The 19,514-nt window shown below is 37.4% G+C and overlaps 1 protein-coding gene across 2 annotated transcripts in view; it reads right to left on the reverse strand.

Moving 5' to 3' along the window:
• The window catches only part of Ptpn4 (protein tyrosine phosphatase non-receptor type 4), a 108,713-nt gene that overhangs the window by 9,578 nt on the left and 79,621 nt on the right, over window positions 1–19,514 (reverse strand). For both annotated transcript variants that reach the window (XM_048330068.1, XM_048330070.1), the window contains 8 exons: window positions 19,221–19,304; window positions 18,641–18,697; window positions 15,585–15,741; window positions 9,237–9,403; window positions 7,097–7,187; window positions 6,871–6,932; window positions 3,987–4,133; window positions 1,459–1,587 (listed from right to left, as the gene is read on the reverse strand). In XM_048330068.1, the coding sequence (XP_048186025.1) occupies window positions 1,459–1,587; window positions 3,987–4,133; window positions 6,871–6,932; window positions 7,097–7,187; window positions 9,237–9,403; window positions 15,585–15,741; window positions 18,641–18,697; window positions 19,221–19,304 (894 nt within the window). The remainder of the gene's footprint in view (window positions 1–1,458; window positions 1,588–3,986; window positions 4,134–6,870; window positions 6,933–7,096; window positions 7,188–9,236; window positions 9,404–15,584; window positions 15,742–18,640; window positions 18,698–19,220; window positions 19,305–19,514) is intronic.

Consider the following 19,514-nt stretch of genomic DNA (forward strand, 5'->3'; position numbering starts at 1 on the left):
CCATTTTCTGTATATGTGGTGCTGGGGAATCAAACCCAGGGCCTCATGTATATGAGGCAGGCACTCTTGCCACTAGGCCATATCCCCAGCCCCATTTTTTTTTAATGGTGAACAAATTGGGTTAATCCTGACATGACATACATAAAATTTTGGAAATCAGAAAAAAAATTCTCCAATACAGGTAGATTAAAAACTGGAGATAATGGGTTAGGGGTGTGGCTCAAGTGGTAGGGTACCAGTGTAAACAAGCAGAGCAAAAGCTCAAGGCCCCCGAGTCTAATACCTGGTATTAGAACCAAAACAAAAAACTTGGAGATCATAAAAATACAAAGTCAAACCAAGAATTAATTCATTTTGGGAGTCAATGATTGATTGATATGATGGGCAGAGAAAGAGCCTATATGTATTTATTTCTTTGTGCTGATAGTGGGGTTCTTAGGTCCTTATATACTACACTTGCTTGGCTTTTTCATTCAGGCTAGCACTCTTATCACTTCAGCCAGAGCTCTACTTCAAAAAGCATTGGTTGTGGAGACACCTTACTCTCTGGTACAAGTCTAGACTCTGCCAGTTACAGCACTTAATACTTTAGAGCTTTGCTTCTTTTACTTGAGGAATGAAATAACATTTCTAACTCTATTGGTATAATGTTAACAAGACTTCATGAGAGGAACCATAAACACTCAGCTAAGTTGGGCATCATATGTTCAATAATAGGTAGAGCTAATCATTCAACATTACTCATCTAGTTATTGTCATTGCATTGAAGAGCTTCCAGAAAAATAAAAGGTAATCGGACTTGGATTTGTATCTGCCTGTCTCTTGTCCAGCAATGCAAATGCAGTTTTATATATGGTAGCACAGGCTAGCCTTGAGCAAAAAAGGAGCCCAAGACCAGCACCCAGGTCCAGAGTTCAAGCCCCAGGACTCACCAAAAACAAAACAAAACAAAACAAACCCAAACAACAACATCCCCCCCCCCCACAGAGAAGGAAGAAAAACAAAAAGGCTTTCTTAAAACTGTTTACTTCTTAATTCTGAGGGGATTGCATGCTGCTCTCTAGTCTCTGAATAAAGAGATAATTTGACATTTTTCAATAGCTCTTAACATTTCTGCAGACAACTCAAACACTTTACTGATACTGGACTAAGATTTTTTTAAAATAACCAATTACATTACTGGAATGAATACTATGAAGAAACAAAGTAGTAACATCAATAGAAACAAAGTAGTAACAAGAATATGTGTTATTTGCCAGAATGTTTCACTGACTATTGAAGAATAGAAATTGGAAATACATTGGTTGCAGTTCAGAATACTCTACATAAATTTCCAAAGTATCCCACTTATATCAACAAGTAATTTCAGTATTTTTGGTATTTCCTAGTAGCTAGTATTCTAATGAAAAACATTAACAGCTTTCAAAGTCTAATGCATGAACATCTATATCTTCTTACCTCTTGGTTAAACAGGGTCATCTTCCTAAAGATATAGGCAGGGTTTCCTTCTTCAGAGTGGCAAGTGACTTGGTAGCAGCCATAGGATGAGCTTCCTGTTGCATCTGGCCAATATTGGTGACATTTCACCTGACATCAATAGTAGTAAATAAAAAACAAAAAATAAAATTATACATGTATAAAATATATATTAATTATGTATATTTTTAAGCTTGCTAAAAATTTTTTCCCAGCCTGTCCTGAGGCTTGAATTCAGTGCTTTGGTACTGTTCCTGAGCTTTTGTGCTCAAGGCTAGCTAGTGCTTAAACCATCTCTATTTTTGTTTTTTTGGTGGTTAATCAGAGATTAAGAGTCTTACAGACTTTCCTACCCTGTGTGGCTTTGAACTGTAGTCCTTGGAGCTCAGCCTCTGGAATAGCTAGAATTACAAGCATGAGCCACTGTTAAAATGTTTTAACTTTTAAGACCTTTAAACTTACAGAAACGTGACTTATATAGCCGTGTGCTAGATTTGTCCAATACTAACACACATGTACATAATACATACATAGACAAGCACACGTATGCACATATGTATACATCCTATCTGACAATACTGGAGTTATGCTTGCTAGGCAGATGCTCTATCATTTGTACTCTGCCACTTTTTTTTAATTGGTTACTTTTTAGGAAAAGCCCACTTCATATTGCAACCTACTACCTGTATCTCCTTTGTAGACAGGATTACAAGTATGTACCATCATTTCTGTCTTGTAGGTTGAGATAGAACCTTGCTAATTTTTTGCCTGGATGGCCTTAACAGAGATCCTCTGGATCTCCATCTCCAGAGTGGTGTTTGTATTTCGAAAGTACAAATATCCTGATCAGATGTGTTTTTTGAGGGAGCTCTGAGAACTCAGCACCACTACTTTTTTTTTGTTAGCTCTAATGTAGAACTCATGAGCATGTATCTCATCCATTTAAAGTATATAGTTACTTTTAGTATCATTACTTGTGTAATCATCACTACCAACCCCTTTTAGAACATTTTCATTATACACAAAAGAATCCTTACCCCATATCTCACTACCCTTCTTTCTCCAGAGTGAATCCAAGTAATCACTGATGGACTTTCTGTCCTAATAGAACTACCTACAACATGTGGTCTTTTTCATCAGACTTCTTTTATTTAGTATGTTTTCTAGGCTCATCCATACTGTACCATGTATTTGTATTTCATTCTTGTTTTACCACCAAATAATATTCAATTATAGGATATACTACAGTTTTTTATTTGTCCTATGAGTTGTTTTTGGTTTATAGCTATTGAGTAATGTTGTCATGAATGATCACAAATTTTTGTGTGGGCACACATTTTCAATTCTCTTAGCTGTATCCAGGAATGAAGCTGAGTTATAGTAACTTTATGTTAATCTTTTTCTACATTTAACTTTCTCAAAGTGATTCTATCATTTTAAGAATCCATAGTAAGTTTGCTTTTTTCTACATTATCTCCAACACTTGTTCGTGTGTGTGTGTGTGTGTGTGTGTGTGTGTGTGTGTGTTGTACTTGGGTCTGAACTCAGAGGGCCTTTCACTTGCCGTTTGCCAGTCCTGGGGCTTGGACTCAGAGCCTGAGCACTATAGCACTGTCCCTGGCTTGCTTTTTGCTCAAAGCTAGCACTCTGCCACTTGAGTCACAGCGCCACTTCTGGCCGTTTTCTATATGTGGTGCTGAGGAATCGAACCTAGGGCTTCATGTATATGTGGCAAGCACTCTTGCCACTAGGCCATATTCCCAGCCCTTACCTGTCGTTTTGCTCTAGCTATTTTATTAAATATGAATTGGTATGTCATGGTGACTCTTGATGTCTGATGCCAACTTATTTTCATGTGCTTAAGATACTGCTACGCTTTTTTGAGTAATTGTCTATCAAATTCTTTGCTCAGTTTTTAAACTAGCTTGTCATTTTATTGTTAAATTAGAAGAATTCTTTATATATCCCAGACACATATTCTATATATTAATGATTTTAAATAATAATGGCTAGCACTCATTTATTATGTTAATAAAATGTAAGTTTTAAGTACTTAGCCATGAAGATTCAAATCATAAAACCACAAAAAAGAAAATTGAAGGTCACAAAAAATAAAATTAGTGTATTTTAATCAAATATGTATTTTTTTGTTGCTGTTTTTGTTTTCTTTACCTTTTGTCTTTTAAAAAGTTTATCTGCAATGTAATCTTTTTTTTCTGGCCAGCCTTAGGGCTTGAACTCAGGGTCTGGGTGCAGTCCCTGAGCTTCTTTGTGCTCAAGGCTAGCATTCTACCACTTGAGCCACAGCACTGATTTTGGCTTTTTGAGTCATTTATTGGAGATAAGAGTCTCACGGAGACTTATTCTGCCTGGGCTGGCTTCAAACCAGGATCCTCAGATCTCAGCTTCCAGAGTAACTAGGATTACAGGCATGAGTCACCAAAGCCCAGCTTGCTGTGTGATTTTTAAAAAGCTCAAGCAATGTATTCATTCATTCAACTATGACTTACTCTGCCACGTTCAACTTGTGTGGTCAACATTACAACCATGGAGGAGCCCTGTTCCCACGTCATTTGCCAAAAATCTGTACAAGTATGTGGTAATGGACCTTGACAAGCAATATACTGATTTATAATACTTGAAGAAGGAATTTCCATCTAAAAAGAAAAAGATATTAAAATACAATCTTTTGCATTATTACTTTTTACCATTAAGAATGTGAAAAGCATTCACTTAAAATGAGCATACCTACTCTCAATAAACTGTGATCAGTAAAACAAGCTTTACCAATAATTTCTTATTTTATCCATAAACTTTTTGTTTTGTTTTTCCCTTTTAACAGTCTGCCAAGAGCTGGGTTATAGGCATGTGCCACCATACATGGTGCTATTACGGTTTTAACAGAATACAGTCTGTTTTGGAGGCAGAGATGGCATAGAAATAAGAAAATTGTATTTGTAAGTAGCTCATTGTTAAATTTTCTTCTTCTTTTTTTTTTTTTTGGCCAGTCCTGGGGCTTGGACTCAGGGCCTGAGAGCACTGTCCCTGGCTTCCTTTTGCTCAAGGCTAGCACTCTGCCACTTGAGCCACAGCGCCACTTCTGGCCGTTTTCTGTATATGTGGTCCTGGGGAATCGAACCCAGGGCCTCATGTATACGAGGCAGGCACTGTTGCCATTAGGCCATATCCCCAGCCCCTCATTGTTAAATTTTGAGGTAGAAAAGTTTTGCCATTTATGTTAGTTTGAATTTTGTATATGAAACAATTTTAGTGGATATTATTAGAAGGCCATTTTAAGTGAGTTTTCAGAAGGAGGCAAGATAGGAAAAGATAAGCTACCAACTTACTATATTTGAGGTTAAAAAAAATTGGTGATATATATGCACCAACAATTCAAAGAATACTAAAGAGTAAATAGAAGGAAGTCTCCTAATACCAGAGTCTACTTAACCAGAAGGGCAGTCTTTGTTATCAGTTTCTTAAAATACACAACTCATAAATGTACATGTAAATGTACATGTAAAATAGTCTTTCCGGGAGGGAGTGACACCATTTGAAAAGAAATGTACTCATTATCTGACTTATCTAATGGTAACCACTCTGTAAATCACCTTTACAATAAAATTTAAAAAACCATACTGTTTCATTTTTCTGTAAACAATGAAAAGTAATGTCATATGTTGTTCCAAATATTTTTCTTTGAGATATGTCAAGTTAGTGCACAAAATTTTATTCTTTTTAATGATTACTATATAAAAATATGCTATAATTTATTTAACAGATATTCAAGGCATTGCTAATTTGTTACGAAGTACAAGGCTGAACTAATAATTTTGTAACTCCAGTGGATCTTGTGTAAATGTACAAAAATCTATATAGACAACAGGAATAAATGAGAATTGCTGGGTCAAAATGTATATGCATTTAAATTTTTGGTAGTGACGAACTGCTTTCTGAAGAGATTCTACCAATTCATACTTCTACCAATAATGTATGATGAATGCACTTCCCTTTATGCTCATTAATATTTGCATAATCTTTTATCCAAAACTGTGAAACTCAGTCCTCTGAAATGCACTTGATAACAAAATCTGACTTCTTCTGAACAAATATTACTTTTATTTTATTAGTCCTACTTAGTTGGAAAATCCATAGGCGGCAAGTGATTACAGGACACTTGTCCCATAATCTGTTAGAGATGTTATTTACACTAACTGCAATATTACATTTATACGATATGCAATGAGTAACTTGGTGTGTGTGTGTGGGGGGGGGCACGTGCATGCCAGTTCTGAAACTTTCAGGATCTGGGTATACTGTCCTTGAGTTTTTGTGCTCAAGGCTAGTGCTCTACCATTAAGCTATGGTACTACTTCTGACTTTTTTGGCAATTAATTGGAGTTAAGAGTCTCATAGGCTTTCTTGCCCAGGCTAGTTTCAAACCAAGATCTTCAGATCTCAGCCTTCTTAGTGGCCAGGACTACAGGTAGGAATTGAACCACTGGTCCAAGTCTAAAAGTTCAAAAAATCTGAATCCTAAAGTGCATTTCATTCTAAAGTTTCAGATAAAGGATAAGGACCTGTATAAGGTGTTACCACACTTTCGGTCGTTCAATCTCATAGTTAAATAATAGTTTTGCCAGGCATAGGTGGTTCATACCAATACTCTTAGCTACTTAGGAGGCTGAGATGTGAAGTATTTCAAAGCAAGACTGAATAAGGAAGGCCATGGTCTCAAGTACATAGAAGTACAGTTTAATGATATGTACAAATTTACATCATAATATTCAGGAAGTGAGGATAAAGGTGACAACTACTGAAGCTGAGTGTTGTGTATATGAAAGCCATTTAACTTTTGTTCTAATTCTGCACATTTAGAATTTTATAAGTTATTTAAGAAAGTAGTGATCCATTTTATCCTTAGTTAGGGACAAAGGAACCTTCCTTAAAATGAACATATCTTAGAAAGTTGACTCAACTCATTCATTAGGTAGCCTGTTTTATGTCCAGTGATAAAATTCTAGGATTCTAGTATTATACTTCAGACTATTTCTGGACTGACAGTTCTATTTCCTATTCTATCTGTATATTACAATATCTGCAACAAACTGTTTTCTTTAATATTACTTTGATGTTTTCCATTATCTGTAAAGTTAGATTGTCAATAAAAAGGAGTTACTCTCAAAGTTTGTAGTGGTCCTTTATTATCTGAAATAACAAAATTATAATTTACAAACTTACATGGGGGGGTAGGCTAGGGAGAGGGAGGGGGAGAAAAATGAGGTAGAGGTAACAAATATGACAACAAATGCACTCACTACCTTACTTATGTAACCGTAACCCCTTGGTACAATAGCTTGACAATAAAAATAAATTTAAAAAAGTAAAACTTACATTTATATAGTTTGCATTGATGTAGTCCTCACTGCCTTTTAAAATAACCCGTGTAGCATCATCTGAAAAATTTTAAAAGAAACAATGGGGTTTTTGTTTCTTTGCTAGTAACTGAACCTATAGTCCTGTACATCTAAGGAAGATGCTCTATCATTTAGCTATTACCCAGAGCAGAAATGGTATTTTAATAAAGTTATTAAACTTAACAGTGACGATAGATACTTACAAGGTGAAATATCTCTATATCTATTTTTGGGAATGTTCTGAGGTAATTTGGCACAACACATTGTCATTCCAGGTTTTTTCCGATATAGTTGCTTAAAAGAAAAAAAAAATCCCAATAAGCCTGATTATCAACAAATTTGGTTGGTTTTTTAATCTTGTATCTCTACTAACAGCAAGTAGGCTCTTCCTTTGACTACTTCATCTATACTATGATATACCTTAGGCCAGAATTGAACCAAAATTGCAAAACTTAGTTCTGTAGTTGCTGACATGGATTATTACATTTTAAAAAATGGTAAAAGAAATAAATTAAAATTTTACTCACTGAGGTATTTGTTATTTTGAATACCAAATCTGCAGAGTACATTTGGCTTTCATTTATATACAGCCATGAACTGAGAACTTTTTAAAAGAAAAATTGAGTCCTAAGTGTATACACACTTGTCTCTAACATATACTTCAGAGCAACAAATATTAATAACTGCCATTTAAAAACACATGAAAAACCTTACAAACTTATAAAAGTAATTTAATATAAAGCCTTTCAAAATCCACTGTATATTGCCTAATCAATTCACTGATTACATTCCTTGAAATAACATACAGTTTAACAAAAATAAATACCAGAAGCTGAAACATATTTTGTTAAGGGGAGAGTGACAAAAGGACAAGAAGACAAGTGAGAGAGTACTACAGGGACAAATATAGCCAATGTACACATGTGGTAAAGGAAATAGAAAATGTGAAGTGAGGAAAAGGGACAGATGGAATGGAGGGAAATGATAGAAGGGGTGACTGATCAAGAAACACCGGACACTTAAATAGACATATTAAATTGTTATTTCCTTGTATAACCTTTTTTTAAAAATTGGGTTTAAGTTATTATATATTTTTCACAGTATACATTTTAACTTTCACAATGATGGAAATTGCCATTCTCTATATAGATTATGAAGTCTGATTTTTAACAATAAAATCACTTTCTCCATTTCAGATGATATATATATATATTACGTTCCTTTTGTTTAGCAACATCTGTTCCCTCCTTCACTCATTCCTTCCTTCCCATTCCCATCCATGAGTTGCTTAGTTCCCTTTCATTAGTGTCCAATGTAGTGATGGTCCCCTCTGCTATATTATTGTTGTTATTATTATTCTCACACACTTTCCACTAATTCTGTGTCCTCTTTTTACTGTATTTTGGTATCTTGAGACATGTTTACTTTGTTCTATCTCTTTGCATTTTAATTCTAACACCCTCATCTCAGGGAGACCTTGTATAACCTTTTGAAGTTTAGAAAATTAAAACAAAATACATAGAACAAGTACTCAAGAAGTATTAATAAACAGAGTTTTGGTCCCAACTGACAAAAATCTGAGAAAGATTAAATAAGACAAGGTATGAACATCAAATATTAGAGCTTTTCCCCTATAACTCAGGATTTTGGTTTTTGTTTTGTAGAATTAGGTTCTTGCTATATGTAGCCCAGACAAGCCTTGAGCTCATAATCTTCTTGCCTATACCCTCTCCGAGTGCTAGAATTACAGGCATGTTTCACTTTACTCAGCTCATTCAGGGCATTTTAAGTCTTTAATAGTTTATCCATATCTTCTACCTTTCATATAAAAATCCTACTTAATTACAGAAAAAAAATAAATTTGGTGAAAAAAATGTATAAAATTGCTCCATCTTTCTTTTCTTTTTTCTTTTTTTTTTTTTTGCCAGTCCTGGGCCTTGGACTCAGGGCCTGAGCACTGTCCCTGGCTTCTTCCCGCTCAAGGCTAGCACTCTGCCACTTGAGCCACAGCGCCGCTTCTGGCTGTTTTCTGTAATGTGGTGCTGGGGAATCGAACCTAGGGCCTCGTGTATCCAAGGCAGGCACTCTTGCCACTAGGCTATATCCCCAGCCCTGCTCCATCTTTCTAAAGGACATCTCTCTATATAAAATCATAACTAGAATTGTGGCAACAATGAAACCACCCACACACAATTTTTAATACTTTTTGTCCAACATTTCTCCAGATACTGCTTTAGTTAATAAATCAAAAAGTACAGTAGAGATCAGGCTGCAAAGACACCACAAAACTAACTAATTAGAACACATATGCAAGCACTTTTTCTGTACAATGATACTACTTACATCAAATTGGGTCAGGACAGTTCCAGTGATAAGACCCTCAGCTAACTGGATCATTGACTCCCGAAGGGAGTGGTCATCTTGATGGACACTATCTAGTGGGGCTTTCTCAGGAATGTACTGGAAATCTGGCTCATTTTCTAGCCTTTCTTCCACTACATCATACACAGCTGAAATAAAACAAAACATACATAAAATTTATAACAATCTATTAGACATGTTTTATAGTTTCAGAAAAACAACTCATTTTTGATTAATTATACCAGACTTAAGCCTGTACTATTATATAGGCATTGAGAATGGTGGTGGAGTTTGAAGGGCTTCTGCTGCATTTTTGGGGAAAAACGGTTCTTGGTCATATGCCAATATCTATAACATGGAGAAACATTAAGGCAAAGGCCTAGGAGGGCTGTGACTTTGATGGTATTATGTATGCCAAGCATAGTTATTCCCTGAGTCCAAACCCTAGTACTGCTAAAATAGAAAGAACCTTAAGGGGCTGGGAATATGGCCCAGTGGTAAAGTGCTCGCCTCATATACATGAAGGCCAGGGTTCGATTCCTCAGCACCACATATATAGAAAAAGCCAGAAGTGGCACGGTGGCTCCAGTGGTAGAGTATTAGCTTTGAGAAAAAAAAAAAAAAAAAAAAAAAGAGCCAGGGACAGTGCTCAGGCCGAGTTCAAGCCCAGGATTCTCCCCCCCACCCCAAAATCTTAAAAACGACAACAACAAAAAGGCCAATTGTGGCAGCTCCCATCTGCAATCCTAGCAATTTGGGAGGTGGAGATTGGGAAGATCACAGTTTAAGGAAAACCAATACAGGCAAAGCATTTTTAAGACTGATTTCCTTCCTTTCTTCCTTCCTTCCTCCCTCCCATCCATCTATGCCAACAAAAGCTGTCTATCTTATATCTATCTATCTATGTCAACAAAAGCCAAAATATGGAAACAATCCAGATGTCCTACTACAGATGAACAGATCCAAAAAATGTGGTACCTGTACACAACGGAATACTACACAGTGATTAGAAATGATAAAATAATGGCATTCTGAGGAAAACGGTCAGATCTTGAACAAATAATGTTGAGCGAGACAAGCCTAGAACACAAGCCTAGAGAACAAAGGCACATGGTCTCCCTGAAATGTGCATGTTGGGGGTGAGTTGGGGAGAACAGTAGAAATCGTGTCTGTAAAATAACAATGTCCAAGAGACATATGAAAAAGTGCTCTACATCACTGGCCATAAAGAAATGCAAATCAAAACAACATTGCGATTCCATCTCACCCCAGTAAGAATGTCCTATATCAAGAAAACTAACAATAGCAAATGTTGGAGGGGATGTGGCCAAAAGGGAACCCTACTTCATTGTTGGTGGGAATGTAAACTGGTTCAGCCACTCTGGAAAGCGGTATGGAGATTCCTCAGAAGGCTAAACATAGAGCTCCCCTATGACCCACTTTTGGGCATCTACCCAAAAGACCACAAACAAGAACACACTAAAGCCACCAGCACAACAATGTTCATCGCAGCACAATTTGTCATAGCTAGAATATGGAACCAACCCAGATGCCCCTCAGTAGACGAATGGATCAGGAAAATGTGGTACATATACACAATGGAATTTTATGCCTCTATCAGAAAGAATGACATTGCCCCATTCGTAAGGAAATGGAAGGACTTGGAAAAAATTATACTAAGTGAAGTGAGCCAGACCCAAAGAAACATGGACTCTATGGTCTCCCTCATAGGGAATAATTAGCACAGGCTAGTCACAGCAGAGGATCACAAGAGCCCAATAGCTATACCCTTATGAACACATAAGATGATGCTAAGTGATATGAACTCCATGTTATGGAAACGACTGTTATATCACTGTTGTAATTACTTTCAACATGTGATGTGAAACCGTAGCTTCTATTATTGATGACCCTCTTGTACCCCTTCCTGTGGTTGTACCTCCACTATCTGTTTCTTATCTGAGTACATTGGAAACCGTGTATACTGGTATTAGAACTAGGAAACTGAAAGGGAATACCAAAATCGAGAGAACAAGATAAAAAGACAAACGACTACAAAAGCAATACTTGCAAAACTGTTTGGTATAAACCAACTGAACAACTCATGGGGGCAAAGAGAAAGGGGGTGGGGGGAGGAGGGAATGAGGGAGGAGGTAACAAACAGTACAAGAAATGTATCCAATGACTAACGTATGAAACTGTAACCTCACTGTACATCAGTTTGACAATTAAAGTTAAAAACAAAACAAAACAAAAACCAAACTTCTTTTCAAATGGTATTTCCACATGTTTTGGTCAGCAACTTTACATTATGTCTCTAAAACCAAACAATTACTAAATAAGCATAACAAGGTCTAGGATAGAACTATCAGAGGATCACAATAGCTCAACAGCTATGTACATATGATTATATAAGATGAGGCTAAGCAGGGCTGGGAATATGGCCTACTGGCAAGAGCGCTTGCCTCATATACATGAAGCCCTGGGTTTGATTCCCCAGCACCACATATATAGAAAATGGCCAGAAGTGGTGCTGTGGCTCAAGTGGCAGAGTGCTAGCCTTGAGCAAAAAGAAGAAGCCAGTGACAGGGCTCAGGCCCTGAGTCCAAGCCCCAGGACTGGCAAAAAAACTAAAAAACAACAAACAACAACAAAAAACGAAGATGAGGCTAAGCAAAATGAACTCCAAGAGATGGAAACAGGAGGATTTTACTGTTGTCGTTATGTTTAAAGTACTAGGTGAACTTCCTTTGGCGTACCCCCTGTGGTCACTGTATATGATTTTGGTACACTGGATACTGTATATATGCTTATCTGAACTAGGGAAGGGAAAGAAAAATGAGGGAGGGTGTAACAAATATGACAAGAAATGTACTCACTACCTTATTATGTTAACTGTATCCTCTCTGTACATCACCTTTTCAATAAAATTTAATAAAGATTAAGAAAAAAAAGCTCGGCTAGAGGTGTGGCTGAAGTGATAAGAGTCAGCAGACCAAGCAAGGTAAGCAAATATAAGGCCAAGTTCAAACCCTGGTACTGCAAAAAAAGAAAAAAAAAAAAAAGAATTGTGGTTGAGGTGGGCTAGGGTATAAATGTGAAAACTTATCTGAAAAATAACTAAAACAAAAGGCATACCTTCTGCACCCCCTCCCCCCAAAAAGACAACTGTACCATAGTTCATGTGGTAGAATACTTGCCTAGACCCTGAGTTCAAGCCCTAGTACCAAAAAAAGTAGCAGGAGGAGGAAGAAAGAGGAAGAGGAGGATGAAGGAGAGGGAGATGCTTTTATTTGTAATCTTACCTTAGGTCCCCATAATTTGTGGGACCTAAGGTAAGTGTACTAATAAAAGCCTCTTTATCATATGTCTAGATATGTTAAGTTACAAGTAAACTGAACAAAGTATTAAGCAATTCCAGGGATCTATAAACATACATGTGAACAGTCCAGATATAAGCTCTGCCTATACTGTCTCATTTGGAATTTGTTAGCATCTAGCGTAAAAGAGGTCTTTGCCTGGGTTCCATATTTTAGAAGATTCTCCTCTGTATATTCTTTTGCTGTATCCTTTCCGGTGAGGTCAGTTTTGTTTGTTTTGTTTTGGGCAGCAGTACTAGGGCTTGAACTCTGGTTAATTAAAGAGCCTCTGGGACTTTCCTGACTGGGCTGGCTCTGAACTAGGATCCTCAGATCTCAGCCTCTCCAGTAAAGATTATATGTATAAGTTGCCATATCTCCCCCCTCCCACCTACTGCCCCACCTTTCTTTTTTTTTTTTTGCCAGTCCTGGGGCTTGAACTCAGGGCCTGAGCCCTGTCCCTGGCTTCTTTTTGCTCAAGGCTAGCACTCTGCCACTTCTGGCCATTTTCTATATATGTGGTGCTGGGGAATTGAACCCAGGGCTTCATATATACCAGGCAAGCCCTCTTGCCACTAGGCCATATTCCCATCCCCCCGCCCCACCTTCTCTCTGCTGGTACTTGGACCTGAACTCAGGGCCTGGGCATTGTCCCTTAGTTTTTTTTTGCTCAGGGTTGGTCCTCTACCATTTGAACCACACCTCCACTTTGGCTTTTTGCTAGTTACTTAGAGATGAGAGTCTCATGGTCTTTCTTGCCCAGGCTGGCTTTGAACCCCAATCCTCAAACCTCAGCTTTTTGAGTAGCTAGGATTACAAGTGTGAGCCACTGACTCTGGCTTGAGGCCAATATTTCTTGAAGGACCAAATGCATATGAGAAGCGATGGCTTGTAACCTCCTTTCCTTAGCCCTCAGGTCTCTGTTAAAATGGCCCTGAGCCCACTTGCTAAGCTCCTTTTAGGGCATTTTCTATAGGTCCATTTCTCCCAGATATAGACCACATGGTATGTGTGAATCCATGACTATATATGTTAAGCAAGAACAACCATTGTTATTGTTATTGAAGTTCTTAGGTGCTATTATTAAGAGAAAATGGAGTGAGTAAAAGTGAGGAAATTATTCTTGGAATAAAATTTAGAAGTTTCATATAATAGAAAATGGCTAATAATGAGTAAATTACCTCAGTATTAGGTCTAAATATTCAAATTTCTTGATAAGTCAAAATGTTTTGTTAATACCATCTGATGTTAAAAAACCAATTGTGAACCATAAATGGAGAAGAACACAAACTAGAGGAATAAAATGAAAATGCTGTCATGTGTAAGAGACAGAAAGGAATTTTTGCCAGATGCTAGTGACTCACACCTGTAATCCCCAGCTACTCAGGAGGCTTAGATCTGAAGATCATGGTTCAAAGCCAGCCTGTGCAGGAAAGTATGTGAGAATCTTATTTCCAATTAACCACCAGTATACAAAGTGAGTGCTAGCTTTGAGCAAAAAAGCTCAGGGACAGTGCCCAGGCCCTGAGTTCAAGCCCCTTGACCAAAAATAACAACAACAAAATTTGCTCAAGGTTAGCACTTTCTCACTTTGAGCTACAGTGCCAATTCCAGTTTTTGAGTAGTTATTGGAGATAAGTGTCTCACAGGTAGTTTTCTGCACAGGTTGGCTTCAAACTGTTATCCTCAAATCTCAGCCTCCTTAGAAGCTAGAACTATAGGTATGAGCCATCAGCACCCAGCTTAAACCATCCCCCACTCCTTTTTTGAGACACAGCCTTACTATGAGCCTGGGCCAGCTTTAAACTTACAATCCTGAGTACTGAGAATTAGAGGCTCACACCACACATTTGACTTAGATTTTGGGAAATTATTTCTTAGATGAAACTAATGACAATTGATGGAACTTGAAAACAATGTCCTATGAACAAGTTACACTGGAAAAAACAATGAGGTTTTCCAGGAAAATTAGCTGAAATGGGACTGATCTTATTTTGCAGAGCATGCCATAGCAGAATTGGGAATAACTGTATTGAAGGGAGATGGGACTTTCAGCTCAATTAAGCTAAGATATCCAAAGTTGAGATGCGTTGTTTCAGGAGTGAGCACTAACTATATAGAGCACTATAGTCAAGTTTCTGGAGAGGAAAGTAATGCAAAAGAGAAAAAGTGTAAAGCATTCATTATTTCTCCACATTCAGTATCTTGTGATTAAAAATGGACAAGTCAGCTGGCCAGACTCGGGCATGACATGATCAAACTTGTACACATTATCTACTGAAAACAGGATTACAAAAGTATTCTAACTATAGCTTATTATAGTGCATTCTTGAACTGCAACAGAGATCAAAATGTACTCATTCATTTGTTTTTTCTTTTTCTTTTTGGTCAGTCGTGGGACTTGAACTCTGGGCCTGGGTGTTGTCCCCGAGTTCTTCATCTCAAGGCTAGTGCTCTACTTCTTGAGCCACAGCGCCACTTCTGGTTTTCTGGTGGTTAATTGGATAAAGACTCTCACCAACTTTCCTGCCCAGGCTGGCTTTAAACCTCGATCCTCAGATCTTAGCCTGCTGAGTAGCTAGGGTTACAGGAGTAAGTACCCGGCATTTGTTCATTCTTTTCTCAGCATATGTTACTATTAAGGCAATTGGTGGGAAAGGGAGGTCATTTTAGCTATGGTAGAATTAGGAGAGAAGCTTTTTTGCAGAAGTCATTTTAACAGGGTCCTGAATGAAGTGATGGTATGAAGTCATACAAAAATCAGGAAGAGTTTGTTGGGCAGAAGGAACAGAAGGGCCTAAGGAGCAGTATGAAAAGTGGTATAGAATATAGGAGTGTGAAAGACTGAGTGAGAGGTAAGGTATACACTATGTTTTAAGCAGGAAACTGAAATGACTTACATGTGGCTACTGTGTCTAGTAGTAAATGGTAACAATTACGATAAACAGCCAGTGCTACATAAAGTACTTACCATTAGGTCGAACTAGAAGCACAAGTTCCCCAGAATGTCTCTCACAGCTAGCTTTAATAAACAGGACAACTTGATCATGAGTATGTTCTGCAATGTCCCGACCATTAATCAGTACAACTTGGTCTCCTTCATTCAATCGAGGGACACACAAGTCTGCCTGTAATGTAAATGCAGATAAGGTTTCAGATTTGGGCGTGTTGTTTTTTTTGAAAGAATGAGGATATATTTTTTTAGTTGACTCTAGAAGAGAAGTAAAACTACATGTGAAACAAGTGTCTAGGCATTTATTCTAAAAGTAGAAGTTAATTTTATCATGAAGATTATATTCCTTTCCCTTCTTCAACAAATTCTTTGGTTCAAATTTTAGTTATTATGGTGTATCAACTGTGAATAATTGCATAAAGTGCAAACTTTGCTGATTTTTCATTAAAAAAAAATCCACTAAATAGACACAGTAGGATGAATGACCAATACCTTGTCAATGCACATCTGTCATTCAGTTCATGGCCAGAAGGAAAAACGTGTGTCTATGTTCTCCTTGTTTTTCAATGGTTAGCCAGCAAAAAAAAACAGTTAATTTCTTTTAAAGGGAGAGGAGAACTGACCAAAAAAGGTGAAAACTCAGCACAGACGCAAAACACGATTGACCCTTGGAAGTAAAATTTGAAGCATAAATAAAATTAGAGAAGAGATATGTGATCATGGAAATGTGGACACTAATGCTATTTGAGAGACCCTAGATAAATAAACAGCCAAAGGAATTCTTGGAGTGATTTTCACAGCAGTAAAAGTTCCTAAGATAAAATGTCAGAAGCAGGTTTAGACTTAGAGAGGATTAGCACAATATAAAGTGATGTTTAATGAAACAAATTCCAAGAAGTGGAAACAGGAGGGTTTAAAAAAATCTTACTTTTAGGGGGAGGGGGGAGAGGGTATGAGGGACAAGGTAACAAACAGTACAAGAAATGTATCCAATGCCTAATGTATGAAACTGTAACTTCTCTGTACATCAGTTTTATAATAAAAAAAAGAAAAAAAAACAAAAACAAAACAAAACAAAACATCTTACTTTTTGTTTGTTTTTCTCCTTTTGCTGTTTTATTTTTATTTCTGTATCTTTTGTCTGGTATGTAAGCTTATTTAATTTCGGGGAGTGGAAGGGGAAGCACAGAAATGGTGGGACAAAAGGTAAACTAATTAAGCAGTGATAGTAGATACTATGTTGAAAATGAACAATACAATTTGGGAAGTAGGGGCCTTGGGAGAGAAAAAACAGAGAAAATGAGGGAAGAAGTGACACTATTCAAAAAGAAATGTACTCAATACCTGACTTAGGTAGCTATAACCCCTCTGTACATCACCTTTACAATAAAAAATTTAAAAAAACCAGCCCATTGTATATTTTAAGTTTTATAAGAAGAAAGCAAGTTTATTCAAATTACATAAGTTTCCAAAGAAATAAAAAATACTACTTTTCAAGCTGGGTGCTGGTGGCTCATGCCTATAATCCTAGCTACTGAGAAGGCTGAAATGTGAGAATCATGGTTTGAAGCCAGCCTGGGCAGAAAAGTTCCTGTGAGACTCTTATCTTCAATTAACCACTCAAAAACTGGAAGTGGTGCTATGGCTCAAAGTGGTAGAGCACTAGGAGAGGGAGAGAGGGAGAGAGAAAGAGAGAAAGAGAAAGAGAGAGAGATAGAGAGAGAGAAGAGGAGGGGGAGAGGCAAAGAAGAGAGGGGGGAAGAGGGGCAGAGGGGGGAGGGGGAGAGAGAGAGAGGAGGGGAGGGGGAAGGAAGGGAGGGGGGAGAGAGGAGGGGAGAGATAGGGGATAAAGAGGGGGGGAGAGAGAGAAGGAGGGAGAGAGAGAGAAGAGGAGGGGGAGAGGCAAAGAAGAGGGGGGAAGAGGGGGAGGGGGGGAGAGAGAGAGAGGAGGGGAGGGGGAGGAAGGGAGGGGAAGGGAGGGGGAGAGAGGAGGGGAGAGATAGGGGAGAAAGAGGGGGGAAGGGGGGGGAGAGAGAGAGAGAGGAGGAGGGAGAGAGAGAGAGAGAGAGAGAGAGAGTGTGTGTGTGTGTGTGTGTGTGCATGTGTGTGTATGCCTGCCCTGGGTCTTGCACTCAGAACCTGGGCACTGTCCTTGAGATGTTTTTATTTTTTCAGCTCAAAGCTAGCACTCTACCACTTGAGCCAGAGCTCTACTTACTGGTTTTTGGTAGTTAACTAGAGATAAGAGTCTCAAGGACTTTCCTGCTTGAGCTTGCTTCAAACAGTCATCCTGAGGTCTCAGCCTCTTGAGTAGCTAGAATTTTAGGCATGAGCTGCCAGTGCCTGGCTCAGAATAGTATTTTTTCATTTCTTTAAACTTTTAAAAGAAATAGTAAGATTTTGATGCTTAGACAAAAGAAAAAACTGTCATGAGAATAATTATAATTTTTACAATTAATTTATAAACCCATAGCACAATTTTATCTTATATGGTCATTCTTACAGTCTAGCATTATTGTGCAAGGTACAGACTGCCTATACTTTACTGAGTAAGCAGTTTAGTATTTCGGACTAAAAGAGATAAAGAGAAATAGAAGCAGGGATAGTATGTATTGGAGATATAGCAATGAAAACACACGCTTCAAATATAAAGAGTAAATAGGCCAGGAAGAGAAGGAAATGTTGAGACACAATTTTACAATAAAGGGAACTTGTGGTGATGGCATAAAGAAATAAAACCACAACTGCTCAAATTCATTTTAAACAGAAATTCTATGAAATCTATTATGATAGTGTTAGAGTGAAAAGAAAAGAGCAATGGTTCAGAAGCTAGGTTCTTCTGCTGCTGCTCATGAAATGTATGATCTTAGATACCTGAAACTCCGAAAATAAAACAGATATGTACTCTGTTTATTTTGTAGAGTACATGTGATGAGGACAAAGGAGATAATTAAACACTTTAAAATCTGGAATATTCAGATGTAAGGATACTAGTATACTACAGTATACCAGAAGACATTTTCATATATTCTCCCATGAGAACAGGATTTACTTAAAATTTCTGTTGAACTCACAGGTGTTCCTGGTGCTACTCGGGACACAATCACAGGCATCTTCTGATCATATCCTCCCTTGAAAAGAGAACACATTAATTATTACCAAGTTAAAAACACATTAGTTTTAAAAACAGTACATCAACTGAAGGGGGGGGGGGACATTGTCCAAAGAGAAATGTACTCATTACCTGACTTATGTAACTAACTCCTCTGTATATCACCTTCATTTTAAAAATGTAAAAATCACTTTTATTGTGTTAAAACTATTCCTTAACAAGTGAGCAGTTATTCATGTTAAGTGTCAAGAAAACATACATGTGACTGTATTAGCCTTGCCCTTGATTACAGAGACTTAGGAGTCAGTTCCACATACGGCAACACCACTATTTTTTAGCGAGTTACTAAAGGCTGATGAAGCCAAGAACTTGAAAGGTCTTCTCTCATCACATTACAAGACAGGTGCAGGAAGGTGCAGGATGGACAGCTTCTCTTGGACCTAAATCTTTACAACAGTTCAAATGTACATCACCTTTATAATAACAATTTAAGAAAGGAAAAAACTAAACAAAATAAAACAACACATCATAAACAAGATTACCTTTACATTGAATCCAAACCTTCCATTTTCATCAGGTTTCATTCTGATTAGAACAAGATTATCATGTGGGATACCACCATTAGGCTTGAAAAGATAAAAAACAACAACACATTTTTTCATTTTATTATTTTTCCTTTAGATACGTATACAGCATACTTTGTTTGTTGATGTTATTTACAATACATAATCATAATTCTGGTAGAAATGTTAGTTCAGGAAAGTAAATTTCTTTGATTAGTAACTTGCTGATACATTCTGTCATGACTTCTTGCCATTACATTGACAAAAAGATCA

This window comes from Perognathus longimembris, chromosome 20 (assembly GCF_023159225.1).
Source record: "Perognathus longimembris pacificus isolate PPM17 chromosome 20, ASM2315922v1, whole genome shotgun sequence".
In the NCBI taxonomy this organism is placed as follows: domain Eukaryota; kingdom Metazoa; phylum Chordata; class Mammalia; order Rodentia; family Heteromyidae; genus Perognathus; species Perognathus longimembris.